The 18,637-nt window shown below is 59.1% G+C and overlaps 3 protein-coding genes across 8 annotated transcripts; 1 reads left to right on the forward strand and 2 right to left on the reverse strand.

Annotated features, from left to right (window-relative positions):
* Positions 1-118: 118 nt before the first annotated feature.
* Positions 119-8,454, reverse strand: BORCS8 (BLOC-1 related complex subunit 8). Its single transcript, XM_075524213.1, has 5 exons — positions 8,352-8,454; positions 6,580-6,692; positions 2,152-2,216; positions 1,615-1,722; positions 119-681 (listed from the first exon to the last, which is right to left on the reverse strand). Exons 1-5 carry the CDS (start codon positions 8,386-8,388, stop codon positions 639-641), a joined length of 366 nt encoding a protein of 121 aa, XP_075380328.1. The 5' UTR covers positions 8,389-8,454; the 3' UTR covers positions 119-638.
* A 725-nt stretch (positions 8,455-9,179) lies between these two features.
* RFXANK (regulatory factor X associated ankyrin containing protein) lies at positions 9,180-14,619 on the forward strand. Of its 2 annotated transcripts, none has more exons than XM_075524036.1 (10): positions 9,180-9,365; positions 9,787-10,001; positions 10,235-10,312; positions 11,020-11,100; positions 11,440-11,505; positions 11,683-11,783; positions 12,837-12,962; positions 13,475-13,541; positions 13,779-13,859; positions 14,228-14,619. In XM_075524036.1, exons 2-10 carry the CDS (start codon positions 9,794-9,796, stop codon positions 14,284-14,286), a joined length of 867 nt encoding a protein of 288 aa, XP_075380151.1. In that variant the 5' UTR covers positions 9,180-9,365; positions 9,787-9,793; the 3' UTR covers positions 14,287-14,619. The 2 variants fall into 2 exon arrangements, with proteins under 2 accessions (XP_075380151.1, XP_075380150.1); XM_075524035.1 differs by having other exon boundaries at positions 9,181-9,446.
* Positions 14,620-15,144: 525 nt separating this feature from the next.
* NR2C2AP (nuclear receptor 2C2 associated protein) lies at positions 15,145-17,522 on the reverse strand. Of its 5 annotated transcripts, none has more exons than XM_075524039.1 (6): positions 17,467-17,522; positions 16,746-16,807; positions 16,483-16,573; positions 16,228-16,333; positions 15,823-15,891; positions 15,145-15,529 (listed from the first exon to the last, which is right to left on the reverse strand). In XM_075524039.1, the coding sequence occupies exons 2-6, from the start codon at positions 16,784-16,786 to the stop codon at positions 15,414-15,416; spliced, it is 423 nt and encodes a 140-aa protein (XP_075380154.1). In that variant the 5' UTR covers positions 16,787-16,807; positions 17,467-17,522; the 3' UTR covers positions 15,145-15,413. The 5 variants fall into 5 exon arrangements, with proteins under 5 accessions (XP_075380154.1, XP_075380155.1, XP_075380153.1 ...); XM_075524040.1 differs by having other exon boundaries at positions 15,145-15,521; positions 15,815-15,891; XM_075524038.1 differs by having other exon boundaries at positions 15,823-15,994.
* Between the last annotated feature and the right edge of the window lie 1,115 nt (positions 17,523-18,637).

Consider the following 18,637-nt stretch of genomic DNA (forward strand, 5'->3'; position numbering starts at 1 on the left):
AAGGCTCCAACTCTGCATGCCTTTGTTTTGCTCCGTGCCCTTTGAAACACACAGAGCCAGCAGGCTCCAAGACCCCCCAGCCCGAGGCGAGCAACAGGGGAAGGTTTTAGACAGAACTTTCTTGGTTTTTTTCTTTTTATTATTGTTCTCACTAAAACCAAATTCAGCAACTCCCTGGCACACACATGAAAAACTCTCCTTGCAGAATGCCTCCTGAACAAAGCTGAAGTGTGCCTACATTATGTCTTTACACAGCCATCTACAAAATACTGAAAGCAAGACCTAGTTTTTCTGAGATATTTCTGTGGCCAAGAGGTAGAGAGAAAAACGCCTCATAGCAGTCTGCCATCGAAAAGAACCGGAAAGTACAAATGCAGATCCACCCCGTTTCCCTTTTGCAAAGTGCTGCGGAAAGGGACACGACCGCTCCCCAAAGCATCCCCCCAAAGGCAGTCCTGACCCCAGTGGCAGGATTTGCCTGCTCGGGCGCAGCACCTTGTTACTGGGAACAGAGAGGCAGGCAGAGGCCTCTGCGCAGCTTCACAGATTGAGCAGGTGGTTTCTCACTCCTCCCCGTGGTTGGAGAACATAGAGCTGGGCTGGAGAAGGCGGCAGAGGATGGCCAGTCTTGTCTGAAATCAGGAAGTGGCTGGAGGATTCTTGGCTTGTGGGGCTTGCGTGCTGTAAAAAGAAAGAGACAGTCATGTCCAGCAGGCAGGCAGCACACCGGCAGCCATAAGAATGTGAAGAACCAGGGGTTCCTTCAAATAAAACCTCACTGCTTGCAGCAGGAGAGCAGCTTAGACAAGCACACCTTTCAGTGTGCCGTGCAGACTACGGAGCGGCATACACCAGCCGCCACGGGTGTCGAGACAGCAATCTTTGCAGCCACATCATCACGAAAACCACTAAAAAATGCTTTGGGCTGCACAGAGTGAGACCCTGCCACGCAGGCAACTGGGAAAATACGGAACCTGAACCAGAAGTGTCTCAGGCAGAGCCGTTCTGCAGAGACCGAGGCTCTCTGTTCACTGTGGTGGTTTTATCAGGGATGGGCATTTGGGAATTTTCTCACTCCTACCCAGTCAGACTCCAATACCAGCACTGTTCTCAGGAGAGACAGATACACTAGACTCAGATGATCTGCTGGAAGATATTTTAGTAGCTGTAGTTCAACTGCAAACATACAAAAACGCATCATCGTTCTGCTACCACTTATCTCTATGGGCCTCTGCCCAAAAAGAGCCACATACGTCACAGAGAACAGCACCAAACGCAGCCTCTCACCTACTCCATCTCGGTGGCATCATCTCACTCCAAATGCCTTTGACACAACAAAGATTTCACGTATTACACAACCAAACATCCCTTTTTAAATAAGGAAATACATTATTTTCCAGTTACCCTTTCGTAAACAAGATTATTTGCTTCCCAGTAAAAAAAGCCAGAAGATCACTGGAAGGCAAGCAGCGTGCCCTTTCAAATAATAGTTTAGAATTATATTACTGAGATAACTGCTTGGCATATTTGCACTGGGCTGCATTACGTCACCAAAGCCTCTGCCAGCCAGAACGGTCGCTCAGATCAACAGGCATTGTCACATCCCCTTGCTACCTGCGGCCCTGAGCAGCGTTCAGCTGGTCCTTCATGGCGATGGCATGTTTGAGCAGACTGTCGATGCTCTTGAAGTACACGCTGCTGTCAGTCATGTTCTTTATAGCACTGAAAGAAGAAAAGAGGGGGGTGGAGGGAGATGGAGGACGGGTTAGTATTTCCAAAGGCATCACGGTTTTAGAGCACGCAGCCCCTGACAGAGAGGACCGTAAATAAGAAACCTCAACTTTATACGGCGCATTGCATCTTCACACACGAGCTAGCTGCTGGGTGGATTTACTGCAGGAGATCGGCAGGTCTGCAACCGCACACAGAACTGGGGAAGAGCTGGCACGCTCATCAAAGCGAAGCCCCCGAGATTCACGGTGACGGTTCAGAGAGCACTGCCTCGCACCCTCACACCCCCACCCCGACTATGCTTTCTCCCCGGCTTACACCAGGGAGGTGTCAGGGAAGCGCAGGCAGCTTCTGCTTTGTTTCTACCACAACACCTCCGCCTGCGAACACAACCCTCCTGCTTGGAGGAGTCTCTCGTACCTGCAGGCGTACTCCACTGTGTAGATGGCTCCTTGGCTTTGCTCCTCCCAGCTCTGCATGTCGGACTGGAAGAGAAGAGAAGGCGGCATCGTTAGGTGCGCACCGGACAGACGCAGCGGCGCAGCCCACAGCGGTACGCTCTGCCAGCCCTGCCCAAACAGAGGGGCTCTGGCTGCTTTTCACTGGAAATTGCCTTTGGATTCTGTCTCCCGCTTGACAGGCTGTGACATGCTCTGGGCGCCACACGCTAGCATTTAAAAGAAATATTTATTGTGTGTATTTCTGGAAGGGCTGCCAATTCAGGCCAACACTTTGGATGCTCTGGCAAAATTCCCCTTCTTTTTAGATGTTTTAGCCCACGAGCCAGCCAAGAGCCACGGTTAGTCAGGCTGCGAGCAACCAGCAACTGCGCCGAGTGCAATGGACCAGCTGGATGTTTCAGAGTACTCGGATCTCCCGGTGTGTCTGGCCCAGCAGGCAGCCAGGAGCTGAACTAACACAGCTCCTGCAGAGTCTGGTCCTTAGTCCTTCATGCAAAACCAGGTAAAATTTCTTTCGCAGCACTGAAAGTTCTCATTTCATTAGACCTGCCACTCATTAACGTTTTCACAGCCGCAAGCGTCCCTGTCCTCCAGTCTGCTCTGAAACTCTGGCATCTGATCCCAAGCAGCAGTCAGCACTGTGCCCTTCCTTTCACGAGCTTGGAAGGAGCCCTGTAAACTTCACACAAACTCAAGCAGCACTGCACGCAGCCACTGCTGGCACGGGACGTAATTGTATGCTGTAGCTCCAAGGAAAGGGAAAACCAAACAAATACACAAGTCATAATGAAAGCGCAGCTGAACTCAGAGGTGTAGCTCAATGGATAACTATTTCAAAAGGCCTTAAGTAGCTCGGGCACTCTTTAAAATATGTTCTCATGGGAGCTAATTCTCCAGTCTATTCTGCTGGGTCTAGTTACAAGCCAGAAGAAATCCAAGGGCCTCTTTCTGTGAGTGAAGGGGGTCGGGTAGGAGCTTGGACTGCATCCAAAATCACTTCTGCTGTTCAAAGCCTGTCCTACATCAGGACGCTTGACCACATAGCTTTAAACTACAAAAGAAACAAGCCTCTACATGCAACGCTCTAGGCAGTTCTCTGCAGGAGAGGGTCCTTCGACCCAGGACTCACAACCCCACAGAGACTGCGCTCGTCCCAGAGTCCAATCGCGTTTTCCATGACTGTATCTGTTGCTGGGAACACGCTTTGCGTGCAGAGGCAGCGGCAAAAGACGCAGAAACTTGCCTGCAGTTCCTCACCCTGCTCTCTCCAAGAGGTGCCAGATGATCTTTAACAACTATTTAGACCCCGACATCGCACTGGTTCAGTCGTACGTGTCAGAGCTGCTTGCCTGTGGTCCTGCTGTCTCTGAGCACCAGTAGATTTTAATCATTTCCCAGTATCGGAGCAAGTGATGTCTGTTCCCAGCATTCCCACCACTTCCTGGGATTTTCATGTCCTTAATTAGGAACAAGAGTCTTTTCCCTAGAGCTCCTCACTTCTTAATCTTTTCTTGATGTCCTTTCTTCAAATTCCCAGGACGTGCCCTTGGATGCAGTTTAAGAACTAAAGCCAGCTATTAATATACAATAGCACTAATGATGTATTAATGTTGCTTGGAAGTAAATTAACGAGGAGATGTAAGTTCTCAAAAGACCAGGCGAAATCCAGAAAGGCTGCTCTGGGCCCAGCGGGGCTTAGCAGCGCAGCTACGACGCGTGGAGGCAGCGAGGGCCTTGCATCACGCTCTGTCTTATCGGGGAGGTGGTAAATCTGCTTGGAGAGTTTGAGATGGTGAGGAAGGTATTAAGATTATTGTTTTACCAAATCGTAGAAAGTTGCTTGTTGTAAAAGGCACGGAGGTGACCTTCTCCTTGCAGAAACTTTTCTCCCAGCCCCCTCCATCCCAATTTTTCCTAGGTTTAATCCTCCTGGGAATTTCAAAGGCTGCGTCTCAGAAGAACTCAGCCAGCCAGAGATGGAATTGCTGCACGGCTGAAGGAAAGCTGGAAACCACCAATAAATCCTGTTTCCTTTATACATTACCTGCATCTGGCGACTAAATTACCTGAGAATGGATCCACACGGAACATTTCTTTTTCTTCTTTTCTGTTCTGAAGAATTAAAACCACCTCACTTTAATGCCTTTGCTCTGATTTAGATAAAACCTGACAGCGTTTTCACGGTGCACAGCCCTGCTGACACCCTCCTGTTCCAGCGTCTAGCCATAAAGGCAATGGGCTCTGGCAGAGCAACCCAAAATATCCATCCCCATCTAATTGAACGCTCCGCTGTGACGATGGCCCTGTCAGGGCCCCGAGCGCATCCCCTCTCTCCTGGGGTTTGGCTGCCTGGGCTCAAGGGCTTGACAGGCCCAGCCTGTTTGCTGCAAACAGCAATGCCTGAAACTGGGATAAAAGGAGAGGGGGATCAAGGACAACAGAGAGAACCTGGCCACAAGCCCATTACCAGCAGCCTGGCAGCACAGTCAGGACACTGGCCTAACTGAGTTATGTTTAACCCTCCCAGTTCCTACCAGGGACTGGTTACCAGCAGGGAGGAGAGCATGCTTCCAAACACGATGCTGCAGCCTTGGAAGAACTGAACTCAGGAGCTGACGAGGCTGGAAGAGAAGTCACTAGCAGCAGCTCTGGATCTGCTCTTGTTCCAGCTGCAACAAATAATTTTCTTTCCATTTTTCTCCCAGCTCTTGCCACATCAGTGCACCGTTAAACACCGCCAGGAACCAGGAAAGCAGTTAAGAAGCTGGAAGTGCCCATGCAGGGGGCAAAAAGAAATGGATGTAAACAGCAGCACCCTCGAGCAAGCATCAGGAAATGTTTTCTAATGCTAGAGAGGCAAACGGGTTCTGGGGTGGCACCGGGGCAGTGCCCCGCAGCGCCTCGAGGCAGAGGGCACCGCACGGTTGGTGCGGCTTTGTCCTGACGCGCGCCGTTACTGCGGCGAGCACGGCAAGCTCTTCCTCACGTAGAAAGGCCACCGCTGCCCCAGGTGGGGCTAGCGGCCAGGGCAGGAGGGAGGCTGCAAGGCTGAACATGAAAGCATCGAAGACCAAAGGTATCTGATGCTTGTGACGGCTGCAGTCACACGGGGGGACGCAGGATCCTTGTATTTGCTGCTGGCATCCACAGGACAGCACGACCTCCTTTCTCACAGGAAGAAAGTGGAAAACAGCAGCAGTTTTGGCTACAAAAGAGAATTCTCTGGGATGGCTGCAGCTAGGAAATGAACTGAGATGAGCCAAAGAGGTCACAGAACACTGTGGATAACTGCGATGAGCATGCCGAGCAGGGAAAATGAGAGAATCAAAGGTTTTCAGAGATCTTGCCCGGCATAAACCCCGCTGCCTAACAACACGCTCTGCGTCCAGCGCCTTCGCTCGGCTGTCGCTTCCATTAGCGCTTCTGCGCTGCCCCTCGCCCTCATCCCCGTTACGCACCGTTCAGCGATGGAAACTGATCTCTTCCCTCTGCATGACTTGTCATACAATTTGCTCAATTTCCTTTTGTTCAGGATACATTCCCTGAAATTGGGACTATCTTGATTAAATGAAAGCAAGTGACAGCTCAGGAATAATATTACAAACCTGTCTCCCGCATGCCAGTGATGCAACCGCATCAGCACGCGCTATACATACATATACATCTCTATATACCTACCGTTGCACGCAGACACGTATAGAAAACGTTAATAAATAATTGAATAATAAAGTGTCACAATCCAGGTTAATTTGGAAACCAGGGCTGTAAAGCAAAGGTGAAAAATGGGGGCTGACAGTGCATTAGCATAGACATGAAGCAGTAATCTATTCATGAGACATCACTCCTAATGAATCATGACTGGCAGAAGAGGGAGAAGGACAACAAGGCTGGCATTAAAGTGTCTGTGCTCTGTGCTCTGGAGGAAAGGAGGAACACAGCTGTGAGATGCGATTCATTATCCTGCTTTGCCTCATGTGGGCTCTTCTCACTTGTTTCTCCCCCTTCCCTCCTCTCACCCTCCCCCTTATTTTATGTAGGAAATAAAAACCTCACAGCGTAGGCAGGGGTAATAAGATTTAACATCTCCCTTCTCCCCGTACAAGACAGACTACTCATTTTTCTTTGTCTCCACACGCAAGTCCAGCTGTGCGAGCATGGTTTCGCAGTTGGGCTCTCAAGTTTTTTTTCCTGCAGGTAAATTTGTCCCCTCGCCCCCTCCAGTTCAGACTGCGCCGGGGTCCCGCAGCACCTTGCACCCCGATAGCCAATTTCCTCCCTCCTTCCCACCCGCTAAGGAAGGTGAAATAGGGACGATGTGCCAAGTCAGGAAAACGGCTTGCGCCCGACCGTGTCGCAGCTCTGGAGTCCAAAGCGAAGCATGACTCACCTTGTGCTGTGCGAGCTCTGGAAGGGATCTCCGCACGTGCTCCTGCAGCCGGTACAGTGCCACGGAGGGCTCGTTGGCCAGGACGTACATGCTCTCCGTGAATTTGTCCGTAACTGCAACAAGAAAAACAATAAGAGTTATGGAAAGCGGGGAGGAACGAGGGGAAAGACGGGGTTAGAAAGGGTACCCTGGAGCGCTGGTCCTGTCCCCAACACAACAATGGAGAGATCAGAGCAAAACACCACGTATTTTTTATAACTAGTCTGTTAACAAGGAGGTGAAAGCAAAATCCCGCTAACAGGCAGTTCCATTTCCACTCTCCCCATAACGGGATCCGCAGCCAGTGATGAGCTGGGCTCCAGCCGCAGACAGACCAGCCTGGGATGTCACTGCCTCCGCGGTCTCCTACGAGCTCTGGCTGTTCTGGGTTCAGGGACCATGCCCGTCACCGGGCCCTTTCTGACCAATTTGGAGGGGGGCAGGAGATGAGCAGAGCCCGGCAGCGGCCTGGCTCCCGTTCCTGTGCTCCACAGCTGCCCCGTCCGGCTGGGAGTGCCGGCATCTCCCGCTCTGGACGCTCCCTGTCTTGTTACCGGCTGTTCGGATTCATCTCTGCTCAGGGCCTCGAGCTCTCCTGTGTCGCAGCCACTCCCCGCTGCGGGATCCTTCTGTTGCTCCCCTCCAGACACCTCCCCCAGGTGACATCCTAAAAACGTCCACGGAGGAGACGCAGTGGCCGCAGACCAGGGCTCGGGAAGCTCCGGTGCCGTTTCGAGCTGCCTGCTGAACCGTTTCCCCTCCCTCCACCCCTCTTCTCCTGGCCCGACCTCTGCCCGGAGCCACCCTCCACCCAGGGACACCTTTTCAGCTGGTGCTTTGCGCAGCTACGTTACAGCTCCGACCTCTCTTTCCCTGCAGATTTGCAAGGAGAACACCGACAGCTCCGAATAATTAGAGACAGAAAAATGAGAGATGGTTTCACGGTTCGTACTAGGCGTGCGTGGGGGGGAACCAGGGAGCTGAAGCAGAATCACCAGGCTGAAGCAGAACACCTTTCAGCTTCTGCATAATTTTCTATTTTAAGGAAAAGGATTCTCTGCTCCTGCCTTCAGCTTTTGTTTCAGTGACAACTGCTCGGATCCCGCAGTTCTGTAACGCCGGCAGACACGCCGAGCCTTCCGAAGGCAAATGGGAATAAATGCAAAACTTTACAGCAATAATTATACCCACCCGGGACAGACAGGGCTGCTGTCTGTCTGTCTGTCTGTCTCCCCTCCCGACACGAGCTACTCAACAGAACCACGCAGCAGGTAAAGAGGGGACGAGGCGGGAGGGGAGGACACAGGCAGCCCCGGCAGGGCCAGGCCCCGAGGGGCCGGGGGGGGCCCTCAGGGGTCCCGCCAGCTCTGCCTGCCCCGAGCTGCGGGGTCCTGTCGGGGCATGTCGTCCCCTGCCCTGTCACGACCTCCAGTGCCCCATCGTGACTAACCCCACGGTGCCTTTTTGGGCCCTGCGACACCCTGTCACCCTCCACCCTGTCGCAACTTGCCCTGTCCCGTCGTACTCTTTCTCTCTCACGACCCGCAGGGCCCTGTCGTGACTTCTGCTGTCGCTGCAGACCCCTGTCGTGCCCGCGCCCTGTCAGGACCCGCGGGGTCCTGTCGCGACCGGCCAACTCAGACCCGCAGGGCCATGCCACGACCGGCCCCGCGGCTGCCGGGCCCCGCCGGGCCCCACCGAGCCACCGCTCCCCGGCCCCGGCCCGCTCCCACCTTTCTTCACCTTCAGCTGCATCTCGGGCTCCTCCATCCCGCCCCGCCGCTACTTCCGCTTCCGTCGGCGCCCGCCAAAACCGCCCCGGCCGGAAACCGCCGCGGCGCCCCCTCCCCACAAACAGCCCCGGCTGGAAACATCGCCCCAGCGCTACCGTTCTGCTCCCCTCTCCCCCCCCTCCACCTCCGCGGCCGGGTGCTCCCCCCGGGCTGTCCCCGGGCCCGGGCCCACACCGCGGATGGGCGCCGGGAGTGCCCCGGGGCGGCCTTCCCCGGGTCGGACCACCGTGTCCCTGCTGCCCCGAGCCAGCCCGGCCCCGGGGGAGTGTGTTAAAACACCACGATCGCGCCTTTTCTCATCAGTGCCGCCCCCCCCCCCCCCCTCCCCGGGGTCCGTGTGTGGAGGCCTCGGGCGGGCGGGCCCCAGCGCTGGGCCCCCCCCCGGCTCCCCCGGTGCTGTACAGGGGAGCGGGGACATCACTGGGCACCTTCCCAGGCCGTGAGGCCCGGGGGTCACCCCCCCGTGGACTGTCCCCCACCAGACACTTGTCCCCTCACAGCCCCGCCATGGCGACAGGGGCCTGCGGGGCCGGAGCGCTCCCCCCCGCCAGGGCCTGGGTGGCTGGAGCCGCTCCCCTCAGGCGGGAGCGGGACGTGGGGCCCTGTCCGGGATGAAGGACACATGGGGGGGGGGGTGTCCCCCCCCAAGTCAGTGGGGGCCTGCTGCCCCATGGCCACCGCCACCCCGTCCCCCTTGCCGTCCCCATCCCACGAAAGGGACTGTCGCTTTAACGCCAGGCTTTCCGCCTCGCCCGGCCTCCCTGCCGTCAGCGGGCAGGTGGAGCTGGACTGGGGCCCCCACTGGGCCCCCCGCTCCCCTCGGGCGGCCTCCCAGCCCAGCCCGGCCCTGCCCGGCCCTGTCCTGCCAGGCCGGCCCGGCTGAGGCCGGAGGAAGGGGAAGTGCTGGGGCAGGACGCGGGAACGGGGGGGCCCCTGCGCCAGAGGATGCCGGGGGTGAGCCCAGACTCCTCGCCGGAGAACGGCGGCTTGGCCTGAGCTGGGACAGGCCCCACCGGCCGGGCCGGGGACGGCGAGGTGGGCAGGGGTGGCCGGAGATGGCAGTGGGGTGGCTGGGGAGAAGGGGGGGGTTCCCTCCGACCCGCCCTGGCTCGGCCCCGTTGCCAGCGGGAAGGCGGCCGTGCTCGGACGAGCGGTTCGGAGACGGTGCCGGTGCGGCTTCGCAACGTGACGGGAGCTTTTGTCCGCCAGCGGTGTGAGGAATCCGGCCGGAGAGGGCAAGCGGGACCCCCAAACCGCGCTGCTAGCACGGAGGAGTTCGGTGGCCGCAAGCACTTGGTGCCTGGGGACTCTGCTCTCTCCGTCCCGGGAGATGTCCCCACTTTTTCCCCCTTCCTCACGCGTTGTTGTGTGGCAGCTGCCCCATGGAAGGTGAAGAAGCAGTCGCTCGGCTTGTGGAGACCCCCTTGAACGACCGGCACACCCAGGAGCTCCCGAAAGAGGGTGAAAACGGAGCCGAGGGAGCAGCAGCCACAGAGGAGCTGGCTGTGACCAGGGACATGGGGGACAGCCGTGCCCTCCCGGGGCATCTGCGGCCGGACCAGGACATGCCACGCTTGGACCACGGGGATGGTGAGCGCTGGGGGGTGACGGGGTGGTGGGAGCCGATTCGGGGCATGCACGGACCCGGGACCCTGCAGCATCTGTCCCCCTGTAAACGGGGATCAACGCGCCCTCCGCCCTGGGGTCGGGGTGCGTGCGGGGTGCTTGCCGTGCCGGTTGGGTCTCGTTGTGCCACGTGTGGAGCCCAGCCTGCTCCCCAACAAGCGGAACCGAGGTCCCTAATGGCCGCCCTTGTTTTGTAGGTGGAGCAGACCCTCTCCCGAAGCCCTTGACTGCCTTGATGGACACGCAGAGGAGCACCAAGCTCTCAGCCCTTGACAGTGAGTGTTGCAGAGCCTGGTGCTCACAGATGCTCAGGTGCAGCCCCAGTGGGAGACAGGCGTGGGAGAGGTCATCTGGATCTCTCATCCCACAGTCGCAGCTAGAAAAAAAGTGTTTTACTGCTGCTGGTCCCTCCCATAACGTGGCAAAGCCAAATCCAAATCCAGACCTTGCTGATGACTCGTGCCAGCAGTGAGAGGTCGCTGCAGCTCCGTGCAGTGGAATCAGAGATGGCAAACTCTTTCCATAGACTTCCCTAATTAAACTACAAATCGCTTGTTGAAAACACGTTGAGATTTCCAAGTGGAGCTCTTCAAGGGTAGGAAATACGAGGATGAACTTGAGTGCATCCCCCAGGCTGTCCTCTGCAGTATATCGTTTGCAATTATGCCATTAATGCCAGATCTCGGCCTCCCGCAGTGCCCCAGATGGACCCTGCCCCTCCTTGGGCAGCTGTTGAGGCTGTTTTATCTTCCCTGCTCAGCTGTTGGTCCCTGCACGCTGGTCAAACCTCAGTCTCCAGGCTCTTTACTTGCAAGGGGATAATTCCTTTTTTGCAGGATTCGGTTTTTGCCAGGGACAGGAGGGAACAGCTTCAAAGTGCACGAGACCTGAGCTTTCACGAGGTTCTCGGCCTCAAGGCAGCGTAGTTCCTTCCCTGTGCACGGAGGAGATGTGCCCTGACTCTTTCCTCTCCCTGGAACAGGCTTCCCCCTGAAGCACTCGAACACGCTGACCAACAGGCAGCGAGGCAACGAGGTCTCGGCCCTCCCAGCCACGCTGGACAGTGAGTACTGCCGGGCAAAGCGGGCTGTGCGTCCCAGAGCGTGGCTGCCTACAGGGTGTAGAGGGAGCAGAGGGATAGCGGGGCTGGAGCCTCCCTCCGTCTCTCAGGCGCGGTCTCTCAGGCTTCTCCCCGCAGTGCTGTTGCTCTCAGCACTCGCCGTGTCTGGCTGTGCCTGCCGCTGTACGGCAGAAGGGTGTTAGATACCCGTCGGGTTTTTTGGGGCTCAGACCGGGGCTGTCCAGTCACCACCGCCCCAGACTTGCAGGGACCCCCCTACAGACGGTGGGTGCTGAGCTGGGGCAAGTTTGTCCTGATGGGTGAATTCTTTCTATCCCCCAGCGTTGTCCATCCACCAGCTTGCTGCCCAAGGAGAGCTCAGCCAGCTGAAAGAGCACCTTCAGAAAGGTACACGTCTCTTCCTTTGGGTTCTTACCCCAGATCATGCAGAGTCCTGCCAGGTCATAGCATGCCTTTTGATAAACCCTTGGCTTAGTTGTGGGGTTTGTTGGGTTTGCTGGGGGGACAGGGAGCAGAGGGGGCTTTACCCTTCCCGTTTACAATGTCTCATCCATGTTTGTGCAGGCGAGAACTTGGTAAATAAACCCGATGAGCGAGGTTTCACGCCGCTGATTTGGGCTGCAGCCTTCGGAGAGATCGAAACGGTCCGTCACCTGCTGAAATGGGTAAGGCCACCCTCACGCAGCACCTCGTTAACAGGAGACTTCCCATCTCCAATCCCGGTGGCTGCCAAATTGTCCGGCACCGTCCTGGTACCATCTCGGCCAATCTTTCCCACGGCACCAAAGAGGACACATTTGCAGAGCTAACGGCTCAGACGCTGTCGGATGCTACTCCCCATTGGGCTGTGAACTAAGTCAGGAGCACGAAGAGCCTTATCTCACAGCTAGCAATAACTGTTTGTAATTAAATATCTGCTTATTGGTAATTTGAGATCAGGCTTATCACTTGGGCCCTGTAATCTGCCAGCAAATGTGCTCGCCGAGGTATCGTTGCAGTTAATGAACTCATTGCTGCATCGTCCTTGAGCGCCGGGCTCGCAGTCGAGGAGTGTCTGGGGGTGAGCGGAAACCAGATCCTCTTGCGCTCTGGATCAAGCTGCTCCCCAAAGCTCAGTCCCACGTCCACGTGTGTCCAACGATCAGCGAGCGCTCACGCCACACAAGCACTGGCCAAACTCTGGGTCTGTTGCTATATTAGCAGCAAAATTGCAATGCATTACCAGAGAGACAAACAGAGCTCAAAATAAATGAGGTGATACACTGATAGAGGCTATAATGAAGTTCAGGAGAGGTCCCTGGCTGGCAGGGCTTGGAGGACACGGAGGTTTTCTAGGTAAATCAGTAACAAAAGAGACGGTGGATACTGTACAGGCATCTAGACAGGGCCGGTGACACTGTTACTAGTGATGGGGAAGAGGGCTGAGTAACAGGAACCATCGGGCTTAGTTTACTGACACTGGAGAAGGGCATTTAAATCCTCACCCGAGATGTTTGATGATGATTAAAATATGCCCGGTAAGGACTTTGGTAAGGAGAGGTCACTGGAAAGGCGTGAGCTGTTTCTGCCCCATGAGAGGGCGTGAGCTGTTCCCCCAGGCTGTGGGAACCTGGCTCCATGATCAGCCCCCCTGGGGTACCCAGCAAGGCTGCGCTGAGCACCCCAAGTCTCAGCGGGGCTCCTGCGCCTGTCGGGGCTAACGCCTGTGCCGTCCCCAGGGCGCTGACCCCCACGCGCTGGCGAAGGAGCGGGAGAGCGCCCTGTCCCTGGCCAGCATGGGTGGCTACACGGACATCGTCATCATGCTGCTGGAGAGGAACGTGGACATCAACATCTACGACTGGGTGAGTGCCGCCGGGCTCAGGCTGCGGCAGGAACCGTGCCAGCGCTGGGAGCGACACCAAGCCCCGGACGGGGCTCCACAAAGCTCATTTTAAAAAGCAGCAGCGAGTTCGCATTGTTCTGGGCCGAGTGAGCAGCAATGCCTTCCTCCTAGATGCTTCCCAGGCTCACAGCGCTAGTTTGCCTGCTCATGCAGTTGTTTCGAGAAATTAATCTGGATAATAATTTTAAATGGTTTCCTCAGTTGTTCACACTGGTGATGTTACCAGCCACAAGGAAACAGCGCTCAGAACTTAAGGTTGTTTTTAAAATTACACAATTTAAAAGTTATTATATTGCATATAGAGAATAAAACCTGCGCAGAGCCGCTCTGCGAGAAAACACCCAGCCCGGAGCTGGGAGAGGGCGGAAAGGGGATCCCAGCGGGTCGGGGACCTCCGGGAGAAGCAGGAGCTGTGTGAGCAGGGCCCCACGCGAGGCCGGCAATGACACAGCCCCTTCCCTTTCCCTGCAGAACGGCGGCACTCCTCTGCTCTACGCCGTGCGCGGCAATCACGTCAAGTGTGTCGAGGCCCTACTAGGTAACGGGGAAGATCTGCGCTTAGTCCTTGGCCTCGAATCGCTGCTCGGTGGTAACCGCCTCGGGGAGAGAGCCCGACACGCCTGGGGGGAGAAACTGAGCAGCCTGGGGGTGTCACGGGGGGCTGCCCAGCCAGGATGGGCACCTTTTGGGGGTCCCCTCGCCCTGTGCCTGACCTGGAGGGGATGCCGCGTTGGTAGGGGAGCTCCGTGCCCTGATCTCCACTGCCTGCTTGCAGCTCGCGGCGCCGACCTGACGACAGAGGCAGATTCTGGCTACACCCCGATGGATCTGGCCGTGGCCCTGGGACACAAGAAAGGCAAGTGTCCCCTCCGTGCCTGGCAGGGAGCCCTGCCTTTCCTCCCCAAAAAGCCTCCAGGCAATTCCCAGCTTCCAGCCTTGCTCGGGGTTTTTTTTGACCTTCCACCACAGTTTCCCGCTCTGCCACGCAGAGAAACCGTGCCAGAGAAATCAAGATGGGTCCTGTTCCCCTTGCTGCCCCTCGAAACCAGAGCTGTGCTGGAGACAGGGCTGGGACAGGGGACTTAGGGACAGGCCCCTGGAGAAAAGGGTTTTCCAGCCTCCCACTAGAAAACAGGAGCAAAATGGTGACTAGGTCCTGCCCACAGCGGTACCGGTTCTCAGAGGCTTGGCTTCCCTGGGTTTTACTTCTCTCCCCTCCGTTAGTCCAACAGGTTATCGAAAATCACATCCTCAAGCTATTTCAGAAAAAGGAGCTGGAGTGACGCGGCGGCTCACGCTGCACTGCTGCAGCACCGGCGCTTCCCCCGGCCGACGCAGGGCTCTCGTCTGGGACCAACGCGGCCTCACCCAGCTGTCCCGAAACGGGCAGCGGCACGATGCTTCAAGCAAGGAGCACGGGGAGCAAGCCAGGAACTGCCTGCCCTCGCTGGATCTATGCCTCTCCCGGAGGGTGGCACGGCCACAGTGCCTCACACTCGGGGACGCTCATTCCTCAGGGCAGCTGCATTTCTGCCCTGTCCGGGCTCGGCTGCTTCGTGCGTGTGTGCATTCAGGTATTGCATTATTGGAAGTAAACTCTAAAGCAGCCGTGTGGAGCCCTGTCCATTGCCTCAGCCCGTCACAGCTGCCAGTCCCCGATCCCAGCACCAGCTACTGGGGAACCATGAGGGGAACTGGGCCAACCAACCTCTTCGAGGCCTTCACCCTCCCAGTGCCCTGGTACTCCTCTCCAGAGCTGTCTCTTTGAAGAGGGAAGCTCCCTCTTACACCCATAAACTTGCCAAGCCCACCCTGCAGGCAGTGCTATAACCAGCCAGGGAAAGATCCGTAGAGCGGGAGCAGAACCCTGCAGGAAGCATCACCCTGCCAGCCAGGGACACAGCACGGCCCCGGCCGACAGCCGGCACGCTGCGATCCCGAGCCGGAGCCCCGCGAGGCCGCGAACAGCCGCTCCAAGAAGTTCAGGGGTGGTTAAGCAAAGGCGAGAGGCAGCCAGAGCCCACAGCCCGTGGAGGTGGCACTTCTCCTCTCTCCTGCTCAAGCCACGCGCTGGCACGGCCACGGCAAACCCCGGAGGGCTCGGTCCTGGGGTGCCGCTTGCCCAAGGAGCAGCCGGGAAGGAGCGGGGACACCATTTATTCGGCCGGTTACGCAGGCTGCCTCCCACCAAAGGCTCGCAAGTCCAGCACGTGGATCTCTGCACTAGCGTCCCTCTGTCACTGCCGTCCCGTGGGGCAGGGGTTCCCTCTCAGCGCCTTGGGGTGCGATTGGAGGCAGCGCGGCCCCGCCGGCAGGGTTTGCTGTCCCGTTTCCCCCCGCGCAGCAGAGCCCTTGTGGGGGAACGCAGGCGATGGGGGAGCAGCCCCCCACTCTGTCCCTCGCCGCTGCCCTAGAGCCTCTCCCCCAGCACCCCGAGGTGGTAGACCACGATCCTCCCGAAGAAGTCGGTGCTGTTCTCGAAGGTGATCTTCAGCTTATCCAGCACCGTCTCCTCCACCTGGAATCTGTGCGGGGCCCGTAAAGGAGAAAAATAGGCAGGGAGATGCCACGACACGTGGGAGACCTGCTCCGAGCGGGCCCACGTGGGGCTCGCGCCCTGGTGTACCACAGCCGGCGATGTCCGGATTTGCTCCGGCTCCGCTGAGTTGCTTTAGTGGTAGCAACGTGCCAACAGGCACCCGCAGGTCTGTCGTTTAAATCGCAGCTCTGCCATGGCCCCCCTGCCCCTCCGCAGCCGCGGGTGGCTCTGAATCAACCCACCAAGCCGTTCGACCCAGCCCGTAACGTGACAAAGGATATCTGCATGGCGTTGATGTCCTCGGGGTACAGGTCGGATATTTTTACCGGTTCTTCGCCTGCTCTGCAGCCTGCGGAGAGCGAAGGCGGAGGCAGCCGTGCGGAGGCTCAGGTGCTGGGGGAGCCTCCAACGGTTGCCGCGGCCTCGGCTGCTCCGTCCTCTCTGCTGCAGGGCTGGGAGCAGTGGTCCGTCTAATGGACCGGGTTCCCATCTACACCCAAAGCATCCCGGAGAACCCCAGATCCTCGCTACCCACCCCTCTCCGCTCCAGCCCATGTCCTCAGCCCCCCTGGGGTTTGGGGAATGGCTAACAAACACCTCTGGGCCTTGCAAGAAACAGCTGCGGGATCCAGATGTGGGTAAACAGAGGCAGAGGGACCCCCACACCCCCAAACCAGCTCCTCACCTTCCAGCGTGCACAGCCGGCTGGAGAATCCCCCCTGGAACTGGATGTGGAACTGCGAGACCTTGACGGTGCGGGGGAAATCCAGGGTGACCCACTGGCACGTGCCCTGAAGGCAGGAACGACACCAGGGCTCCGTCGCAGCGGGGAGAGCGGGGTGTTCACCGTGTGCACGGCTCCCGTCCCCCGTACACAGCTCTTGTCCCATGCACGGTTCCCGTCCCACCCCTCCGGCGTCCCCTGTCCTCGTCCCCCCACCTGGTCCGAGTTCCAGCACGTCTCCTCGCTCGCATCGAACATGTGCTTCTTCCCAAACTGCTTCACGTCCCGGTTAAGCACGGAGCTCACCCTGCAGGGACATGTGCCACCGTCCCGGGGACACGACGGGGACAGCATCAGCGATGGGACTCGAGTCCCCCGCAGGGCCAGGGGACAGCGCGTGGCACCCAGGAGGGACCCACCTGGGGGTGGTGGCCGCAGCACCCCGCCGCCTGCTGTCCCCTCGGGGGGCCGGGACTCACCGCGTGGCCGTGTCGGCGCAGATCAGGGGCTCCAGGGACATCGCTGCCTGCGGCCGCGCTGCCTGCAGAGAGACGGGGTCAGCGAGGGGCAAAAACGGGGACACCCGGCAGCAACGGGGACACCTGGGCAGCGCTGGGGACACTCCGGCAGCATCGGGGACCACCCGAGCAGCAATGGGGACCCTCGGACAGCACTGGGGGCACCCTGGCAGCACTGGGGGCACTCCGGCAGCATTGGGGACCCCAAGCAGCGCTGGGGACCCTTGAGCAGCACTGGGGACCCTCGGGCAGCACGGGGGACACCTAGCACTGGGGGCATCCTGGCAGCATTGGGGACCCCTGAGCAGCATTGGGGACCCCCAGACAGCATTAGAGGGATCCAGACAGCAATGGGGACCTCTGGGCAGCACTGGGGACACCCGGCAGCATTGGGGACCCCCGAGCAGCACTGGGGACACCCGGCAGCATTGGGGACCCCCGAGCAGCATTGGGGATGCCCAGCAGCATTGGGGACCCCCCGAGCAGCACTGGGGACCTCCCGAGCAGCACTGGGGACCCTTGAGCAGCACTGGGGACCCCCGGTCAGTATCAGAGGCATCCAGGCAGCACTGGGGACCCCCGGGCAGCATTGGGGACCCCCGCGCAGCACCGGCCACCGCCGGGTCCCGCCGCCGCCGCGCCCCGCGCCCATCCCCGTCCCCTCGGGCCGCCGCGCACTCACCGCCCGCCCGGCGCAGGAAGCGGCGGAACTGCTTCCCGGGACCCGGGCGGCCGGGACCGCCCTCCCCCCCCCCGCCCCGCCCCGCCCCGCCCCGGGGACACCGGCGAGCGGGACCGCCCTGCCCCTCCCCCGCGGGGGGGCCCTGCGGCACCCGAGCACCCCGGGCAGCGTCCCCGGCCCAGCACCGCCGTGGGGGGCCGTCCCCCGAGCCTCACCCCCCCGCAAAGGCCTCGCCTCCCCCCCCCACCCCAGCCGCTCCCCCCGGCCCCTGCACGGCCCTGGGGTCGGGGGTACCCCCCCACCCCACCCCCCCCCACCCCGAGCCGGCTCCAGGGGGGGACCCCGCCGGGCCCCGGGCTGGGGGCGACTGGGTGCCCTCCTGGGCCAGCTCTGTAGGTGGCACTGGCGGAGCGCGGCTGAACGCAGCAGCGGCGAGAGAGCGCAGGGAGAGCCCGAGCGCGGGGGTGGGCAGGAACCCCGCACCCCGGCATCCCGCGCACCCCGACATCCTCTGCACCCCGGCATCCCTCCGTGCTCCAAATCCCTGTGCACCCCAACATCCCTGCGTGCTCCGGCATCCCTGCGTGCTCCAAATCCCTGTGCACCCCAACATCCTCTGCACCCCGGCATCCCTGCGTGCTCCAAATCCCTGTGCACCCCAACATCCTCTGCACCCCGGCATCCCTGCGTGCTCCAAATCCCTGTGCACCCCAACATCCTGTGAACCTCAGCATCCCTGTGTGCTCCAAATCCCTGTGCACCCCAACATCCTCTGCACCCCAGCATCCCTGCGTGCTCCAAATCCCTGTGCACCCCAACATCCTGTGAACCTCAGCATCCCTACGTGCTCGAGCATCCTGTGCACCCCGGCATCCTGTGAACCTCAGCATCCCTGCATGCTCCAAATCCCTGTGCACCCCAACATCCTGCGCACCCCGGCATCTCTGCGTGCTCCAAATCCCTGTGCACCCCAGCATCCTGCACCCCCCAGCATCCCGGCACGCTCCAACATCCCCGTGCACCCCAACATCCCGCACACCCCAACATCCTGCGCCCCCCAGCATCCCGGCACGCTCCAACATCCCTGTGCACCCCAACATCCTGCGCACCCCGGCATCTCTGCGTGCTCCAACATCCCTGTGCACCCCAGCATCCCGCACGCCCCAGCATC

The sequence above is a fragment of the Mycteria americana genome, chromosome 24, assembly GCF_035582795.1.
Source record: "Mycteria americana isolate JAX WOST 10 ecotype Jacksonville Zoo and Gardens chromosome 24, USCA_MyAme_1.0, whole genome shotgun sequence".
Classification (NCBI taxonomy): domain Eukaryota; kingdom Metazoa; phylum Chordata; class Aves; order Ciconiiformes; family Ciconiidae; genus Mycteria; species Mycteria americana.

Excerpts from the sequence above, each read along its gene's own strand:
- NR2C2AP (XM_075524038.1), bottom strand. The coding sequence starts at position 16,786 with ATGTCCCTGGAGCCCCTGATCTGCGCCGACACGGCCACGCG. Across the intron at positions 16,574-16,745 it reads TGCGCCGACACGGCCACGCG|GGTGAGCTCCGTGCTTAACC; the intron begins GTGAGTCCCGGC and ends ATGTCCCTGCAG. Across the intron at positions 15,995-16,227 it reads CCGGCTGTGCACGCTGGAAG|CCCTGCAGCAGAGAGGACGG; the intron begins GTGAGGAGCTGG and ends CACTGCTCCCAG.
- BORCS8 (XM_075524213.1), bottom strand. The coding sequence starts at position 8,388 with ATGGAGGAGCCCGAGATGCAGCTGAAGGTGAAGAAAG. Across the intron at positions 6,693-8,351 it reads GCAGCTGAAGGTGAAGAAAG|TTACGGACAAATTCACGGAG; the intron begins GTGGGAGCGGGC and ends TTCTTGTTGCAG. Across the intron at positions 682-1,614 it reads AACGCTGCTCAGGGCCGCAG|CACGCAAGCCCCACAAGCCA; the intron begins GTAGCAAGGGGA and ends TTCTTTTTACAG.
- RFXANK (XM_075524036.1), top strand. The coding sequence starts at position 9,794 with ATGGAAGGTGAAGAAGCAGTCGCTCGGCTTGTGGAGACCCCCTTGAAC. Across the intron at positions 10,002-10,234 it reads ACGCTTGGACCACGGGGATG|GTGGAGCAGACCCTCTCCCG; the intron begins GTGAGCGCTGGG and ends CTTGTTTTGTAG. Across the intron at positions 13,860-14,227 it reads GGCCCTGGGACACAAGAAAG|TCCAACAGGTTATCGAAAAT; the intron begins GCAAGTGTCCCC and ends CCCCTCCGTTAG.